This window comes from Aspergillus fumigatus, chromosome 5 (assembly GCF_000002655.1).
Source record: "Aspergillus fumigatus Af293 chromosome 5, whole genome shotgun sequence".
NCBI classification, from domain to species: domain Eukaryota; kingdom Fungi; phylum Ascomycota; class Eurotiomycetes; order Eurotiales; family Aspergillaceae; genus Aspergillus; species Aspergillus fumigatus.
The window spans coordinates 2,069,187-2,085,658 of NC_007198.1; the positions used below are offsets into that span (position 1 = coordinate 2,069,187).

The following is a 16,472-nucleotide window of genomic DNA, read 5'->3' on the forward strand; positions in this document are numbered from 1 at the left end:
GGATCAGCTGCCGTGAGGGTCACAGTACGCACGAACTTCTGAAAGCCCCAGGCAGACAAGCTGATTGCTGTATCATCCGGACCTTGCGTGGGTTTGCCGTCGCTGGATTCTAGGATATCTCAAGGACAACCTCTTGACAGTATCGGAGCTCAAATCTACGGCGTCGCTCTTGGTGATGTGTACCTTGAGAGGCCTCTTATTGAGTGCGCGGGCAACTTTGGCTCGTTGTTGTACCCTGGTGGGATACGGGGACTGAATCCATACAAGCATTATTTGGCTAAATATCTAAAGACATGATTGCGTCACTATCAGTGTCATGTCAGTCAGGTGATCATTCGACCGGCCACCTTGAGTATAGCTAGCTATAGGCCTTCAGATTACTATTGAGACAAACTCTTATCATTCTCGTGATTTCTGTTTGGTGGTGGTTGTGACGCTGCCTAAGCCACATGATGTAGCCCCGCGTGAGGAACAGTAATAGCTCCTCTCCGCCACTTCTGTTGATCATCCAATCTTCAACCAAACACTACTTGAATTCAACACACGCTATCCATACAAACTCCAAGAACATCAGCTCCAAAGCTTCAAACAAATATCAGCACACAGTCAAGGTCAACGATGAACATCCTCCACTCCACCTTATCAACCTGGCGGGATCGCCTGGCCCCTGTCTCCCGCACCTCCACCTTCCGCACCACCGGCCAAATCACCCCAGAGGAGTTCGTGTTGGCAGGCGACTACCTCGTCTACAAGTTCCCGACATGGTCCTGGGCCGATGCCTCCTCCCCCGCCAAGCGAGTCTCGTACCTACCCCCTGGAAAGCAGTTCCTAGTCACCCGCGGGGTCCCCTGCCACCGACGGCTGAACGAGAACTTCGCCGGCGACGCAGGCCACGAGGACGAGATCGTCCGGGATATGTTGTCCGGTGCGGACGCGGACGACGACGACGGGTGGCTGCGTACAGGCGGGGGCCGCGATCTGGCCGAGAAGCAGGCGGAGCGGATAAAGGATGTGAGGACGGTGGATGAATCGGGGAATATGGGCGAGCAAGAGGACGACGAAGAGGATATCCCGGATATGGAGGACGATGATGATGACGAGGAGGCGATTATCCGGGAGCCGGCGGGGAAGTCGACGACGCAGTACGTCTCATTCCGTTTATGTAAAACCGTGTTTCACTGACATGTCGAGAAAAGGCCAACACGCACTTATAATCTCTACATCACATACTCGAACTTCTACCGCACCCCGCGCCTCTACCTGTCCGGCTACCTTTCTCCCTCCGAACCCCTGCCCCCGCACCTCATGATGGAGGACATCGTCGGCGACTACAAGGACAAGACCGTGACGCTGGAAGACTTCCCCTGGTTCGACGGCGGCGTCAAAATGGCCTCCGTGCACCCCTGCCGCCACGCATCCGTCATGAAGACCCTCCTCGACCGCGCCGACGCTGCCCTCAAGATACGCCGCGATAAGCTCAAGCAGGCTCATTCGGCGGATCAGGCGAACAGGATCAACTCCGAGCGTGGGCTGGAGGGCTTGGTGGACGAGACGCGGGGCTTATCGCTGAATGAGCAGCAGGGGCATGCCGCCGGTGGAGATGAATGGGAGGTGCTGCAGCATGATGAGGAAGACCAGGTTGCTATCCGGGTTGATCAGTACCTGGTTGTGTTTTTGAAATTTATCGCTAGTGTAACGCCCGGGATTGAGCATGACTTTACCATGGGTGTATAAATACATGTTCTGCTTTTTCTGGGGGTTGTTTGGCGTTAGCGAGGTTTTTTTTTTTTTTTTTTGGCTTCGATTCTATGAAGATATGACGCAAATCCTAATAATTCTTTATTTCTCACTTTGGGATCACCCACTGCAGAATACACGCAAAGACAATACTGAATCTGAGAGATACTTGGATTATACTATACTCTACTCCTTGACGGCAACGTGTAGAAATAAAGATCATAACACAACCGATGTACCCCTGACAATGCCGACAGAGATAAAATGGCCGATAGGAAGAATTTTGAACAGGAACAGAAGCAAAAAGAAAAGGTCGGAGCAGAGTATAAGAGACACGCTGTGTCCCTGTGGAAGCCATTATACATTAGGACGCCTCCATGCACTTGTTCATCATGGCCGTTCAACTGCAGGTACAGGAATGATCAGCGGGGGGAGCTGGCGCTGGTGGAGGGGGGGCAGCGACAGGAGCTTCAGGGACAGAAGCAGGAGGCGCCGGAGGAGGAGCTGAGGCAGGAACTTCAGAAGTCTGCGCAGGAGGTGCCGAAGGAGGAGCCGGGGCAGAGGGAGTAGAAGCAGGAGGAGCAGGGGCAGGAGGAGCAGGGGCAGGAGGAGTAGGAGTAGGAGGGGCAGAAGGAGGAGCAGAAGAAGGAGGAGCAGAAGAAGGAGGAGCCGGAGGAGCGCAAGTAGGGGTATGAGCCGGAGGGGTCGAGGTAGGCGTCTCTACAGTAGGCGTAGGCGGACTAGGCTCAGGAACAGGTGTAGTCTCGGGGTGCTTGGAGTGAGCCTCCTCATAATCATGGTGAAAGGCTTTTCCAAAGGTAGCGCTGGGGCCGTCGGGGATACCAAACGTGGCGAAGTTGCCTGCGTCAGTACTGGTGCTGAAACCCGACTGCGAGCCATCGTCACCATCGCCCACATCGCGGTCCTCATCGTTGCTCGTAGAGAAGAAATCGTTTTGGTTGAAGCTGGGTCCGTCGGGGATGCCCGCGTTCATGAAAGATGCGGCGCCGGTGTTGCTGCTTGAGCTCGCGCTCGGGCTAGAGGATGAGCCATCGTTATCCTCATCCTCGTCGCAGTCCTCATCGCGCTGTTCATCGCTGCTTGTGGAGAAGAAGTCGCCTTGGTTGAAGCTGGGTCCATCGGGGATGCCGGCGCCCACGACGGAGGCAGCATCGGTGTTGCTGTGAGTGACCTGCCTTTTGTCCAGGCTTGCGACCTAACCCTTTCTTAGTAGGGTAGGAAGCTGGAAGAGAGTCAAAAAGGGGTCATCTTACATCAGCAATGGGAGCAGAGAGAACAGCAGTAGGGCCAACCGCGAGCAGAAGGCACAGCAGCGCTGGGAGCGTTTTGACGTTATGCATCTTTGTCTTGTCAATGGAAAGAATGTAATGAGAGAAAGTACCGAAGAAGCAAAAGAATGTGGTTCTGATGGATAAATGAGTGGCTGCTCTCAATGAGCGAAAAGGTCAAAGAATGGATGATAGATAGACGATATCATAGCATGGGACAGGAGGTCTTATATATTTTCTTTCATTCTCTGTGCAAGTGAGTTCGATGCCTTCACCAAGCGGTTTCACATCCTTCATAGCCAGCCACCGAGATCCGAGCACTTGACATGTAAGGCATTAAGGTGAAGACTATTCTTAGTCCGATGATAGCTAGGAGAATAAGATGAGGGGTGTTCGGGGTATCCTCCAGGTTTGCACTGCATAGGCAGATGTAACGAAGATACATGGAAGGGCAAAGGGATGAGACAACGGGGAATCGTGGCTTGATACGCCCATTCGGGGGTGATGCCATGCAAGGGTGGCCGACTTATTTAGATACGCCCATAACAAGTCAAACGCCAGTGCCCGGAACTTCTTTGAACAGTGCTGCCTGGTAGATAAGGTTTGTTACACATCGCGAAGTCAGATTGCCGACGCAAACTTGAGGAGATGAGGATAAGACATTATCTCAATATCATCGTTCTGGTTTGCCAAAACGGGGAAGAGAAGTACAGGCCCCCGACATGACTCGGGTTTATATATCACATTGCATATGACCTCCTCAACAATCACTGATAATGTGCGTCGAACAACAGGTGTATCATCGTAAAGTAAATGAAAAAGGGCTCAAATTGAACAACGCGAGAGAAAAGATATGCAAATGGAGTTGTGCACGCCTCAAACTTTTCTAAAGTCCGACACTCCGAACGCAGTGCCGAAATTGGTCGTGTTCTTGAATTTCAACTCAGGAACGGACTCGGTAGGGTCTGCATCTGCTATCTTCTCGTCGTCCGGATCGGCATCAGAGGAGCGACCAATGGCTCGCCTGGCCTGATCGAGGAGTTTCAAATCCAGCTCCTGTAGGAACTCGCTGTCATGCTCCTCTTCATTCAGCAGGGATAACGGCCCCTTGAGGGCCGGATCATCAGGTAAGTCCGGAAAGTAGGAGTCGGAGTTTTCCGCAGGCTGTCCAACCATCGCCGCCCTAGGAGCAAAGGGCTCGTCTTCCTTGCCCTGGACTTGGGGGATCGCGTCACCGTTAACTGAGGCCTGCTCTGTGTCCGCATCGGCATCGATGAGCACCATGGGAGTGTGCCCAGCATCCCTAACCAAATTTACGTCGGGTGGCCCAAGCTCGGACAGTTTCAGCTTCAAGCTGTTCTTACGTTCCGAAGACAATTTCGAGCGGTCGGGAGACTCTGGAGATACATCCATTGGCGAAGGGGATGGTGGTGTCATCACGCGGGCGACGACATCGGGCGGTAGCGCTGAAGATTTGAGAGTAATGCCATCTAGCTTGCTGTCAAGCTTCTCGATTGGGACGGGTATACTCATACACGAGGAGAGTTCGGCTGCACGAGCCTTGGGGGATAAGGCCGCATCTAAGGACGACGCAGTGAGTGGCATATGCGCTCCTTGCTCGGTGATCGACGCGAGGTGGTCCTGACCATCGGTCTTCTCCACACTGTGAAAAACCCTTGTCGGCCGAGCCGTAGGGCTAGGCCCCTCCCACACCTGAGCACTTATATAATCGTGATTGCGGTGGCGCTCATTAGATAGATTAGGGGACAATGGACCACCGAAGGGATGCAAAGAGAACTTGACAAGGGTGTCAGGAGTCGAATGGTTATTGTTCAGGGTATCTTTGCTCTTCAACAAGGCCTCTAATTCTGATATTCTTAGTTTTAGTAGCTCCCTCTCCTTCTCCCACAATTGCCGTTCCTCTGCGAAAAGTGCCCGCTCATTCTCAAAGCTCGCCCTTTGGCGATGGAGAAGCGTTCGGGCCTGCTCCAGATAATCGGTACTTAAAGCCGAGTAAGAGAACCGATCGCTTTCAGCTTTGCCAAGCACCCGCCTGTGATCGAATGTCGAGGCGGGGTTACTGGTCGAGACCGACTGTGCACGGCGGATGGGGGTTGCCGTTGGCGAAAATCGAACCTCCTTGTAGAGGCTCCCATGCCCATTGGGAATCTTTGCAGTTGTTGATCGCATGGCGGCGGTAGCCAGACCGCTTCACATGAAACAATTGCAGGTTCGTCTTCCAGTTAGGAAAAGGCTTTCTTGTCCGAAGGGATGAAGAGGTGGAGAAAAGGAGAAAGAAGCAAGGGAACTTCAAAGACAATAAAACTAGCACAGGAGAGACTGAGCACTCAATCTCCACGAAAATATGCTAATAATCAGCGGGTTCTCAATGATACGTGAGGATTATTGACCTGGCGTCCTCTCAAAATGGAAAACAGCATCGCCAGGGCAGATCTCCTACGCATGAAAACTAAAGGAAAAACACATGCAGGGATCCACCAACGAGGTACAGACGAGAAGGGGCAAGGGGGTCGCCAGGCGACAGAGTCGTCCTGTACGGCGTTGAGTTGTTAATTTTCGACCGACAACTAGCGTATGAAGCGGTGCCTGAAAGCGCGGACAAATATGTAGGGTCTCCTGAGGCACAGCGTGGCCCCATAGAAACAGCACCGATAGCGTTGTCAACTGCCTCGGAGTGTGGAGGTCGGATGTTGGGTTGCTTGGAACCAGCCAAACGTCGGAGAACAAGTGGACGAGGATAATCTTTCACCACAGCGATAGTAGTTCAGCGCATCCTGTTGCCGGAAAAGGAGCTGTTGATAAACGATCGCAGACTGGAGCATTTATCAGTTTTCAGAAAGCGGGTCGTCGATGGATGTCCCACATTTGTGCGGGGGAATAGTGTGAGATGTACCAGACTAGCACCTCAGTCTCCTACTGTCCGTTATGAGAGTGTGATCTCAGTGCTCTCTCTGTCGAGCTCAGTGCCAGCACGGAGATGTATATCGACAAAGGATGGAGAAAGCAAGACACAACGATAGTTATATCTCCAAGTGGATGCCAATCACAATGGTATGTATCAGGATCTTGGGGAATCTACAAAATGTGAGGTGGTAGGGGAAAGTGGGCGATCACGGGAGACACGATGACGTTATGCCATACACAACCCGTCCAACAGATGGTCGATTTTCCTTGTTCTTGTGTCTGTGTAAAGATTCTAAATGATCATTTTTCTTGAATGATCATCCGAACCCTCCCGTAGTCAGGGTCCGAGTGGTACTTGGAGGTGAGGTTGGGTCGGCCGATCATGCCATAAGCTCAAGCAGTTTGTGCGGCATGCGGATTTCTGTAATATAAGTATTAGTATAGCATTATTATAAGTACAGGGAGCGGATATCTATCCAATCGGTCTATAGTCTATGTGAGGTGAGTATGCCCAGCCACAAAAAACTCCTCCGTGCCAAATCCGTCAAAATGAAAGCAACCCGTCCACATGAGAAACAAGAAACATTCCACAAAAGCAAACCAGCGCCATGCATTTCCTAATGCGCCAGAAAAATCCCGCTAGCTCCAACTGATTGACCCCACGCCAGCCGGAGATCGGACAAGATTCAATGTCGGCTTTTGCAGCGCATAACATCGGGACGTCATCCTGCAACAGTCCCTGGTAGTTCGTAGACTGTAAAATGAACGGTGGCATATGCTGCAAAATCTCAGGGCTCTCCCGGTGAGGAAGAACAAAGAAACGATTTCCAAGATCCGTCAGAGAGAAGGCCGACTCTGCGACGACCGACTCCCCCTCCTCAACAATCTCTGCGCCTCATCCATAACATGCCGATGACTTGATGGCAACGGAAAGAAATGCAGATCCTTCCTCAGCGCCCCAAACACCGTCGCCAGATAGAGGACCCCACGAGCCGATAGCTCGCGCCCACCCACCGAAGCTGACGGATAGTAGAACCTCGGATCCAGATAAAAGAAGACACTGGACCACTGCGGCAGCTTCTCCATGAGCAGGCGTCCAGCGCGCTCGTAGTCCTTCAGCATGCGCTTCGGTACCCCCGTCTGCGAATGCACAAAGAAGCAGATTTCGAAGCCGACGCTACGGATGCGGCTGCGCGCCGTCGCGCTGAGGGTATCCAGGAACGCGCCGAGACGGTCCAGATCAAATGAGTTCAGGAAAAACAGGGTGTAGCGCGAGTAGAGAAAATCCTCTGCTTCGTCGTGGATCTGGCGGTTGACAGATAGTAGATTGCGTGCTGTGCCATCCTGCCCTACCCAGCTGGGACACATGGAGAGGGCGCGGAACTGTCCGCGTGAGGTAAAGGTGTTGCCGCGATCGTTGACGACGATCAGCGGACGGTCTGTGTATTCATTGGGGACTGCGAGGGCATATTCGTAGATCTTCAGACGCAGCTCCGGAGGTAGTCGCAGGAAAGTCGACTGCGACTGTTTCGGAGTTGTATTCCGTGTCCTAGTTTGTGCAGGTTTCGATGTAGAAGCTATAATTTCGAGCATATCGAAGTGATCGAGATTGTAGCTAGATATCATGGAACGAGACGAGTGTGTAAGGAGTCTAGGGAACTAGCTCTTTATCTTTAGAAACACCCCAATGTTGAAGAGCTTCCAGTACCATCAGACAATTCACAAATAGATAAAAACAAAATGACTTCAAAATTCAACACCTCATCCAATGTCTCTCCAAGGGTATAAGATAAAATTTTGCAGGAGAAAATCGCAGACAAATTCTGCGCGGATCCAATCACATGGAATATATGAATCAGAGCATGCCAAGCTGACATGCACCGATGGACTGACAATCGAGTCAGTATTCGGCAAAATATATATCTAAAAAAAGGAGAAAAGAGAAAAACATCATGCCACTATCCAGCATCCAATCAGTCCAACCTTTGCCGTCATTGTATCTCCATCAAAACGTGGACTATCAAGGATCTGCCTCACTTTCTACAGCTTTGCTCGGACCGACCGACGTCAGGGTGGGAAAATCCTGCCGAAAATTTTGACTCTCCCTGCCATTTCGAGGCCCTATCCCGAGGGTCTAGAAGGGAAAAGAGAAAACTCAATTGGTTATGGGTCTTTTGGTTCATCGGGATCTTCCACTGCTCGGCTCTCCGAAATTGGGTGGCAAGACGGGGACACTCGGGATCAGTCGCCGCCGTTTGAGAGTGATCTAGACTTATAAATATAAAACCCCTTGGGGCTTGCTTTTTTCTCACTGTGGAATATACCTCTCTGGGCTGGCCTTGACGAAGTAATTAGATGCTAAGATGCAGCAATCAATGTATAGACCCAAGTACAACAAATAGAATCCCCTCGTCTCTATCATGTCCGTTTGTAGACCCCCAATGTCCATGCAGCCCGGAGGACAGCCAGACCCCAAGCCATACCGATGCTATCGCGGACGACATTCAGCTTGCTCCCCTTGACCTCTCTCCATCCCACGGGCACCTCTGCAACCGGGATATTCGAGAATTCAGCCAGCATTAGCATCTCGACGTCGAAAATCCATCCTTCCGAGTGCATATAGGGGATGATATAAGGCAGCGAGGCCCTGGAGAATAACTTGAATCCACACTGGGTGTCTTTGATGGTCGCTGTTTTGGGAGGCGTCATAAGCCACAGGATCAGATGGAACGAATGCATCAGGAAATTACGTAGTTTCGAACGCTGTGATTAGTGACCGACGTCAGCCTTGCCCAGTTCAAACTGACAGGAACTACAAATCGTACCTTGACAACAGCCTCACTGCCAACCATGTGCGCTCGCGAACCCACTGCTACTCCACGCCCGTCCGAGTCCTCAATGTCCCGACAAGCAGTAACCAGCTTCCCCAGGTCTTCAAAATTGCTCGCCCCATCGGCATCCGCGAACACCACGTACTGACCGCGGACATGCCGCATGCCATGTGTAACCGCCCCGCCCTTTCCCCGATTCTCGGCCAGAGTGACTACCCGGATCGTGCCGGGTGGAATATGGACCCCCTCGTGGGGCGTCGGCGTCCAAGGACCAGCATACCCCTTAGGATGCAACGAAAGCTGGTGGTCGCGGGCAAAAGCAAACGCGACCTCCTCCGTCTTATCCTTGGACCCATCGGAGACAATGATAATCTCCCAGCCCTTCTCAGGTGGAACCTTGCCGCTAGGCGTGACCATTGTCGTGGCATGCCCGTTCGCATAGCCGTTGGTCGGTTTCCGCTGTCGGACCGCGTCTCCGGCCTTCTCGTTCGAGGCAGATGATGCCGCAAGTGTCCCGTACATCCTCTCCAGGTAGTTGACCGCCTCCTCCAGCATGCCGGCCAGACGGTCCTCCTCGTTGTATGCAGGGACCACCAAGGACATGAATAGCTCCGCCTTCTCCATATGTGAATGGTCAAAGATCCGACCGGGACGTTTCTGCCGGTCGAGGGCGTCCTGCCAGCAGGGCAATTGTTCGGGTTGGGTGACTGCTCCATCCTCGGAAAGGGTGCGGTATCGCTTCTCCTCAGGTAATGGTTTTCGCGGTTCGGGTGCGACGAGGTAAAGGACAACGTAGAACTTGCACGGGAATATGTCAGTAATCCTCAACAACAAACATTAGGATAGGACGAACGAAAGTCGAGAGTGAGAGCATACAAGAACGAATGACCCCAGAAGGGTCGCGGATATGGCAGCCAGGAGGACGGAAAGAGGCACGCTGGCTAGCAGCTTTGTGCAATGGACGCACGTCCCAATCCACGATTCCCCAGCCATAATGGATATGTTAGACGCGTTTGTAAGTGAATAAATATGTTGCAATGATAATCACAGTAGCAGAAGACGAGCTCAGAAGCTGGAGATTCAGATCAAGACGATCCCTGGTTGGTCGGCCATGCGACACGGAGCCTGTCTGGTCAGTAATGCTTGCATTGATCGTTGAAGTCGCTACAGACAATGGCCATCATGCGTGGAATGCCATAAAATTGGGGGCGGAGGACCGGATAGCCAACTTGTCCTTTTGGTTTTGGGTTTAGTGAGTAGTAGATAGGTGGTTGCTTAATCCGATCCTCTGGATCCTTTTTACATAGGTGGTCCTTGACAAGCCGCGATGCTTCAACCCCACAACAGCCGACGGGCACTTACGTATACGGCCACGCACCATCTACTACCACGTACACGGAGATAGGTAACTAATGGGGATTTTACATGTCTGGTTTGGGCATCATATCATTGGTGGACAATCATTCATGCGAACCATGCTCAATTGCAAAAGGTTATTTCTCATTTTCAGGCATCTTAACGGTATGTATTTCATAGGCTCCAATGAGCAGGTACGGCTCGATAATGATAATCATCATATCATGGAGATACGGACAAGAGTGAAGGCGTCTTGGGGGAGAGGAACATCATTTCAACAGTGACAACTCAACAAAGCTGTCAAGTCCAACAGAAGTTCATACAAGAGGCGATCGTAGGATCCAAGAGGAACCCAATTGAGCACAGAATAGATGGAAGCAGAAATAGCCATCTGGAAATACCACGTGATCGGTAAGAATGCTCCTTCGGCAAGGAGACACCTCTGGAAGTATCATTCTGGGGCAGAGTAGGAATATGGAAGAGTCCAAGATGGAGTCTCAGCGAAGATGCCATCTTAGAAAATTGAATGTTCATGAATTGCATTTGAGACGACAAGAGGGGTATTGGCAGTGGTTGCTTCCCACAAGCGCGATCTGGCAGATCAGCCCAGTGATCACATTTTCTAAGCGCTCCTGGCAAGTTCGTCTTGCGCGGGCTGTCGTCGGGAAATTGCGTGACAAGTTGTGTTACCATTCTCCATTCAATTGCTTGGTCTCAATGTACAGCCAGTGATGACACGCCTTATTCCTTGGGTGGTATTGTCGCATTCCTGGCTCGGACAACTCTAAAATTGACGGTCCTGAATTTCGATGGAAGAAATTGTATTACGACTTAGGGCAAGAGAGAAGCTGAACCCTCAAGTGTCAGGCATTTCCAAATCATGGGGCCCCGGCTGCGGCGCTGCGGCTTTGAAGGGATTGTGCTGCTCCGCAAGTTTCTCAAGTCGAAGCGCAAAGGGTGTCACCGAAAACTTTCGGGAGACCTGGTCGTATATCATCCAACGCTGGAACTGTACCTTGTTAGCATTTCTAACCGCTCATTCGCCGTGATTCTTCAGACATACCGTCGCCAGCTTCATTCCCAGCCAAAGGCACCTGTACATCCTGGAAACATTCAGAGACGGTAGCTCAATGAAACGCCCCTCATCTTCAATGAGAGAATCCTCAAAAAAACGAGGTGGGAAATAATGCTGACTCCAGATTTGACCACGTATGAAAAAGTCCTCCGGCAATTGCTTTCTCTCTTCCACCGTAGGGAAATGGGGACCTTCGAAAATTTGAATGTCTACGTCATCGCGAATCATGGTATTGAGAAAGATGGCGATTTTTCTCCACGGAACGAAAGCTTCGATATACTCCATGCTGCTTCTGCCGTTAAGTGCTAGGCACCAAAGGAAGGCCATCGAGATATGCACTGTGGGATAAACGTTCTTGTTTCCGATCTGGTCAAGAAGGACAGACAATGTTTGAAACGTCAGGCACGACGCGTAAAGACTTAGTGGCGAATACCTTCGACCATCTGGGGATGCCATTGACCCATCCGCTGTCAGAGGGACGTCACAAGCGGAAGTCGAGGTTTTTGCAGGCGTCGGTTGGGTCTCCAAAGCAGGCCTCCCATGATGGGTTTCCCGCGGGTGGAACTTGGCGGGTAAGGCGGCGTCAGGGTGATTGTATTCGAATATGGCTGCGAAATTGCACGACGACATATAGACACCTTGCATCTTAAAGGCGGCCCCCATTCGGCCGACATGAGTTTCCAAGTGTGTCAAGAATTCCTCCGCTGATCTGGAGAACTGAGGTGATGGGTTGCGATAGAAGAGATAGCCATGAGCCAAAACAAAAGCCGCAATGAGCGGATAGTGGTGATGAGCTTTTGGCGCATTCAGAAGAGGATTAAACAATGATGGTATGCTTTCCCTTGTGCTTGGAAAAGAATGCACACTGACTAAAGACTTCGTATAGTAGAACAGCTGCTGGACTACATCCGGACGAGCGAGGACGGCGAGGTGATGCTGTATCCTGCCAACATCAGGATTCTTATCCGCCGCCTTGTTGTACCAATATCTGGCGACGCCAGCCCAGATCTCGCGGTCTCGCACGTCCACCTCTTCTACTGCCATTCTGTATCGCGCCAAGTCTCCCAGGCATTCGATCCACGTGTCTTCAAATGCGCGGACACTTTCGAATAGCAGAGTCATCATCGAGTAAGCCATGTAAATGAAAGTCAGCATATGCTCCAAGGAGTCAGGAAGCCGGTGGCGTAGTAGTTCGAGGAAGGAATGGATCCCATAACGCCACATACGAGCCGGCATGGCATATTTCTCTGCTAGCCTTTTGAGTACAGGACTCGCGGACGGATGTTGTGATGCTAGAAAGAAGTCGTGATGCTCGTTCAGCAGCGTTCGATGCAAGGCAATCAGGGCCTGCCATTGGACTGGGGACAGCGGAGTCTTCGACTCGGACTGTTGCTTGTCGATTTCAATGCATTTCTTCTCCACCATGACTAGCCCGGCGTAGATTCCGCGCACTTCATTGATCAATTGCTCTTCTGTTATAGGATGAGTTTCTGGCTGTAGGAAGATCCCATGTGATGCTGTACCTCCGGCTACCGCAGAGTCACCTCCAGCGGATTTCTGATCAAAGCTCAATCCTTCCACGGGTTCTGCTGGTTGCCCCTTGGGCCGCGCAGCGAGTTTCTCTTGCCTGACACTTGGCTGAAGTGTCGATACACTTCCATGCTGAACATCGCTTCCACGCATCTGTTGCGCATTGGGTTGCGACACCATTTGTCGCCACCTCCCGGCAAGGTCGTCAGCGGAGCTTGCTGAAAATCTAGGCAGTCGCGTATCGCTCTCAGGCGGACTACTTTTGTGATTTCCGATTTCGCCTGCTATCCGACTGCCGGAGGGGCCTAGCATGTGGGCCGAACGTCGTTGTCGGGTCTTTAATTTCTGCTGGTGACATTTTACGAAGTGAGGTGACGCAGCCTCCATACTCCCTCCTGCAGCGAAGCCTAGATTGCTCAGATCCTCCGAGTCTGAGTTTTCTGGAACAGCCCCCGCTGAATAAGGTCTCTTTACGGAGACCGAGGGGCTGACGGAGTGACGAGCCATATGGGTGATCGGATATACCACAGGGGACCCATCATCGTCAGGCAGTCGACCGATTGATTTTCTAATTAACGCGGTCAGTAGATGAAACTCAAACGGACAAATATATCGTGGAAGAGGAATAATGGAGTGACCGACGGAAATACTTACTTGGGAAAGTCGCCGGTCTGATTTGCGATCTTCGGGGAATCAGTCGCTTGGGCACCCAATTGGTCCGCCGCGTGGTCCTTTGTACTGCAATGGATGTCAGGATGCTCTGGAACAATGCCCGATTGCTGGTAAATAAATCCGTTGCTCATTATTCTCAAAGGATTTTAGAGTCAATATGGAGCATGTCATCTGATTGAATTCTCCCCATCTGCATCAGCTGATATGATCCACATCCCAGCTTAGAAGAGGGTTCCCGGATGAGACGGAGGTTGGTGAGAGGGGCACAAATCTATGGTGTTCAATCAATGAGTGAGTACAAGGCAGCAAGGTGCACAGACACGCCAAGGGAACAAACACAAGAGATGACGGAAGACAGGCAGAGCATGAAAATTCACTCTCAAAAGACAACAAAGATGAAATACAAAATGGAATATGAAACCAAAACAAAATTATATTGGTCAAAAGGATCAGGTGCATTCACGATGCCAGGCGGGAAACAATACAGGGAAAGATGACAGTGATGACGACACTTACTTGAGGAAGCTATTGAAGCAAACGCCAGCTTATTTATAGCTCTTGATCCAGACAAGGTTGAGCGCAACGGACAATAATGATGATTCTAGATAGATGCCAGGTAGGCAGGCAAAGGCAACATAAACTAACAGGCTCCAGTGAGCCAGACAACTAGATAGGTAGGTAGGTACCTATTGTGCCTTGCTTCTTGCTCCTGCTGACCTTGACTCCGGAGCTTGAGTTAGGAACACCGGGGCTACCCTGGTAGCTAGGCAGGTTTGCTGCCAAAGCTGGTTTGTGAATGAAGCCAAGGCAAGTCAAGGATGTAAGTTGTCGGATGACCGAGGAAAGGTGACTGTGAAGGATGGGGATGCTGTTAATAATAATTATGGAACTAACCACAGGAAATAAGCAGAATTGAATTCCGTCTCAATGAAAGGTCGCTTTGGCCTTGATAGAGAATGTCTATCTAGTTCATCATAAGAATACAGACGAGACAAATATTTAATGAATTAAGCCTTGATATTGGCGGATAACTCGCCGAGTTATTGCTACTTTGCCATGAATTTTTAGAGATCGACCTGGTTGCCTGACCGTCATGAACCTTATAAAACGGTCTACAATATTACTGCGGCCAAGCGTCTCTTGCCATTTTATTCTAGGACATAAATGATCTACTTGGATAATTAATCAGTCAATACTATGAAAAGTTGGAATGAAAATGCTTATATTCTTCTCTTTCCCCAATGTTGAAGGGCAAAACAATGGGCATACCTGTTACGGAGTAGGGTAGCCTAAAATGCTGACGATCCACCAAGGAATTTTCTCGAATATCAAAACATGAGCTAGACGAAAGACAACATTACAAATGCAGTTCACCATTTATCTCCGCCATATGGAAGGCAACGATCCACTTTACTCTGATCATCCACTTCCTTTGGCCTTGCACGTTATCTCCCCTAACATACCATCAAAGATGGCACTGGAGACCAGGCTTGGAGTAACTCGACTTCCATCAAGGCCCAGTTTCTGCCTTTCACCGATGGTACTGGTGAGGATCACACCCTTGGAGAGTGGTTTGATTTCCAACAGCACAAGAACGATGCGGTTATGCGCAACTTGAAGCAGCATTTCATGGTCCAGTGATTAGTACTCGCCACATCGCCTTAACAGAAATACAAGACTGATTCAAATCCACCTGTAGCTTGGTCATTTTGCCTTGTTTTACCCACATTCTAGACCTTATTCATAGACCTTTGTGCAATGCTATCCGTATTTATTTCCGATTAGTTGACGGTCATCCTGAAGGACCGCAACAAAGATAGGTAGGTATACAGCGCCTTCTTTAATAAGGCAATATCAGGCAGCTGGGGCATACAGATGGAAGGTCCTTGTCTGTCGAGAATGAAGAAGCCTGACCCACGATCAACACACCACGTGCAACGCGCTCAGGCCCAGTGTCCGGAAACAGAAAACAGGCAGATTGAGGCTTTTCTGTCCATTCCCTTGGGACGCTAACAGCTGGAACCCAGAGACAGTGACGGATATATATATGTACGGGTTTGCAATGTTGACACCCGATTTAGGAAGCGTCTGTATACCAGGTAGTACGGACAACAACAACAACAACAACAAGAGGCAAACAGGAAACCGAAGGTACCTAGGATATGTCCTCCGACAAATCATAGTTATACAGGAGCACTGTGCACCTAGGGATGAATGTTTGTTCGCCAGGAATGGTTAGGTGCGGTGAACAAGCTACTTACTTTATTCAATGGTTGCCTTGCCTGTGCGACAGCAAGATTGCGGCCCATTGCCCCCTTTCATTGTAGCTATTTGTACCTGGCAATAGTGGCGACAGCCGATCGAGTTAAACCAATGGCATTGCATTTCAACCTCACGAACCCCCTTCAAATGAACGGTCTGAATTCACCGTATTAGAGTACGAGATACCTTAATGCAATCGAGCAGCTTCGACCCATGTCAAGACGGTTGTTGCCCGGGTAAAACCGCCATGCAACCAACCATGCTTCCTGTGCACTTTCCAGTGACCTGAGCGGGTGAAGTGCTCGGATGCCTTTAAGGCACATAGCATTAGCTTACCAGTTGACAGTTTCGATCAGTTCAAATAGGAAAATGCGACACTATCCAGTGTCATGGCGCAACCATGTCTGAGCTTGAAGATTACATCAGAGGTTTAGGGATTGTGGTCATATAAATGGCCAGTCTTCACGCGCATGTTTGTCTGTTACTTTGCGTCATCTGATGAGGCAATGGCCCTGCGAGGTTCTAGTAGTCTTTCTATCTCCGTGTAGTGGCTGCCTCTGCTATGATCATGAGATGCCTATTATTAGGCTACCACCATCATCCCGTCATCGTTTAGTCGCCTATCTACGGAATATGGTATGATTGATCGAAGTGACCGCGGAACGGGTATAGTCATCATCAGCATAGCCGAGAATGTTCGTCTCAGGTTTATTTCTCTTCATTACACAGTTCAGTGTCATCACTGATGACGGTGACTCATGCACAGAACAAAATGATGCATTATTAACCGAATTC

General features: G+C 50.4%; 6 protein-coding genes across 6 annotated transcripts; 1 reads left to right on the top strand and 5 right to left on the bottom strand.

Moving 5' to 3' along the window:
- Window positions 1-357: 357 nt before the first annotated feature.
- atg3 (ATG3/ATG10 family protein) lies at window positions 358-1,734 on the top strand (the record flags this gene model as incomplete). The annotated part of the gene is made up of 2 exons (XM_748726.2): window positions 358-1,142; window positions 1,197-1,734. Exons 1-2 carry the CDS (start codon window positions 619-621, stop codon window positions 1,732-1,734), a joined length of 1,062 nt encoding a protein of 353 aa, XP_753819.1. The 5' UTR covers window positions 358-618.
- A 403-nt stretch (window positions 1,735-2,137) lies between these two features.
- On the bottom strand, window positions 2,138-3,098 carry AFUA_5G08180 (putative cell wall protein; the record flags this gene model as incomplete). The annotated part of the gene is made up of 2 exons (XM_748725.1): window positions 2,138-2,953; window positions 3,012-3,098. The coding sequence occupies 2 exons, from the start codon at window positions 3,096-3,098 to the stop codon at window positions 2,138-2,140; spliced, it is 903 nt and encodes a 300-aa protein (XP_753818.1).
- Window positions 3,099-3,902: 804 nt separating this feature from the next.
- Window positions 3,903-5,216, bottom strand: AFUA_5G08190 (uncharacterized protein; the record flags this gene model as incomplete). The annotated part of the gene is made up of 1 exon (XM_748724.1): window positions 3,903-5,216. One exon carries the CDS (start codon window positions 5,214-5,216, stop codon window positions 3,903-3,905), a length of 1,314 nt encoding a protein of 437 aa, XP_753817.1.
- Window positions 5,217-6,321: 1,105 nt separating this feature from the next.
- Window positions 6,322-8,072, bottom strand: AFUA_5G08200 (uncharacterized protein). The gene has a single exon (XM_748723.2). The coding sequence runs from the start codon at window positions 7,575-7,577 to the stop codon at window positions 6,789-6,791; it is 789 nt and encodes a 262-aa protein (XP_753816.1). The 5' UTR covers window positions 7,578-8,072; the 3' UTR covers window positions 6,322-6,788.
- Window positions 8,073-8,224: 152 nt separating this feature from the next.
- On the bottom strand, window positions 8,225-10,113 carry AFUA_5G08210 (dolichyl-phosphate beta-glucosyltransferase). Its single transcript, XM_748722.2, has 3 exons — window positions 9,659-10,113; window positions 8,777-9,580; window positions 8,225-8,714 (listed from the first exon to the last, which is right to left on the bottom strand). Exons 1-3 carry the CDS (start codon window positions 9,773-9,775, stop codon window positions 8,370-8,372), a joined length of 1,266 nt encoding a protein of 421 aa, XP_753815.1. The 5' UTR covers window positions 9,776-10,113; the 3' UTR covers window positions 8,225-8,369.
- A 66-nt stretch (window positions 10,114-10,179) lies between these two features.
- AFUA_5G08220 (uncharacterized protein) lies at window positions 10,180-14,432 on the bottom strand. The gene is made up of 4 exons (XM_077804793.1): window positions 13,932-14,432; window positions 13,398-13,686; window positions 11,202-13,311; window positions 10,180-11,147 (listed from the first exon to the last, which is right to left on the bottom strand). Exons 2-4 carry the CDS (start codon window positions 13,544-13,546, stop codon window positions 10,995-10,997), a joined length of 2,412 nt encoding a protein of 803 aa, XP_077660931.1. The 5' UTR covers window positions 13,547-13,686; window positions 13,932-14,432; the 3' UTR covers window positions 10,180-10,994.
- Window positions 14,433-16,472: the final 2,040 nt, after the last annotated feature.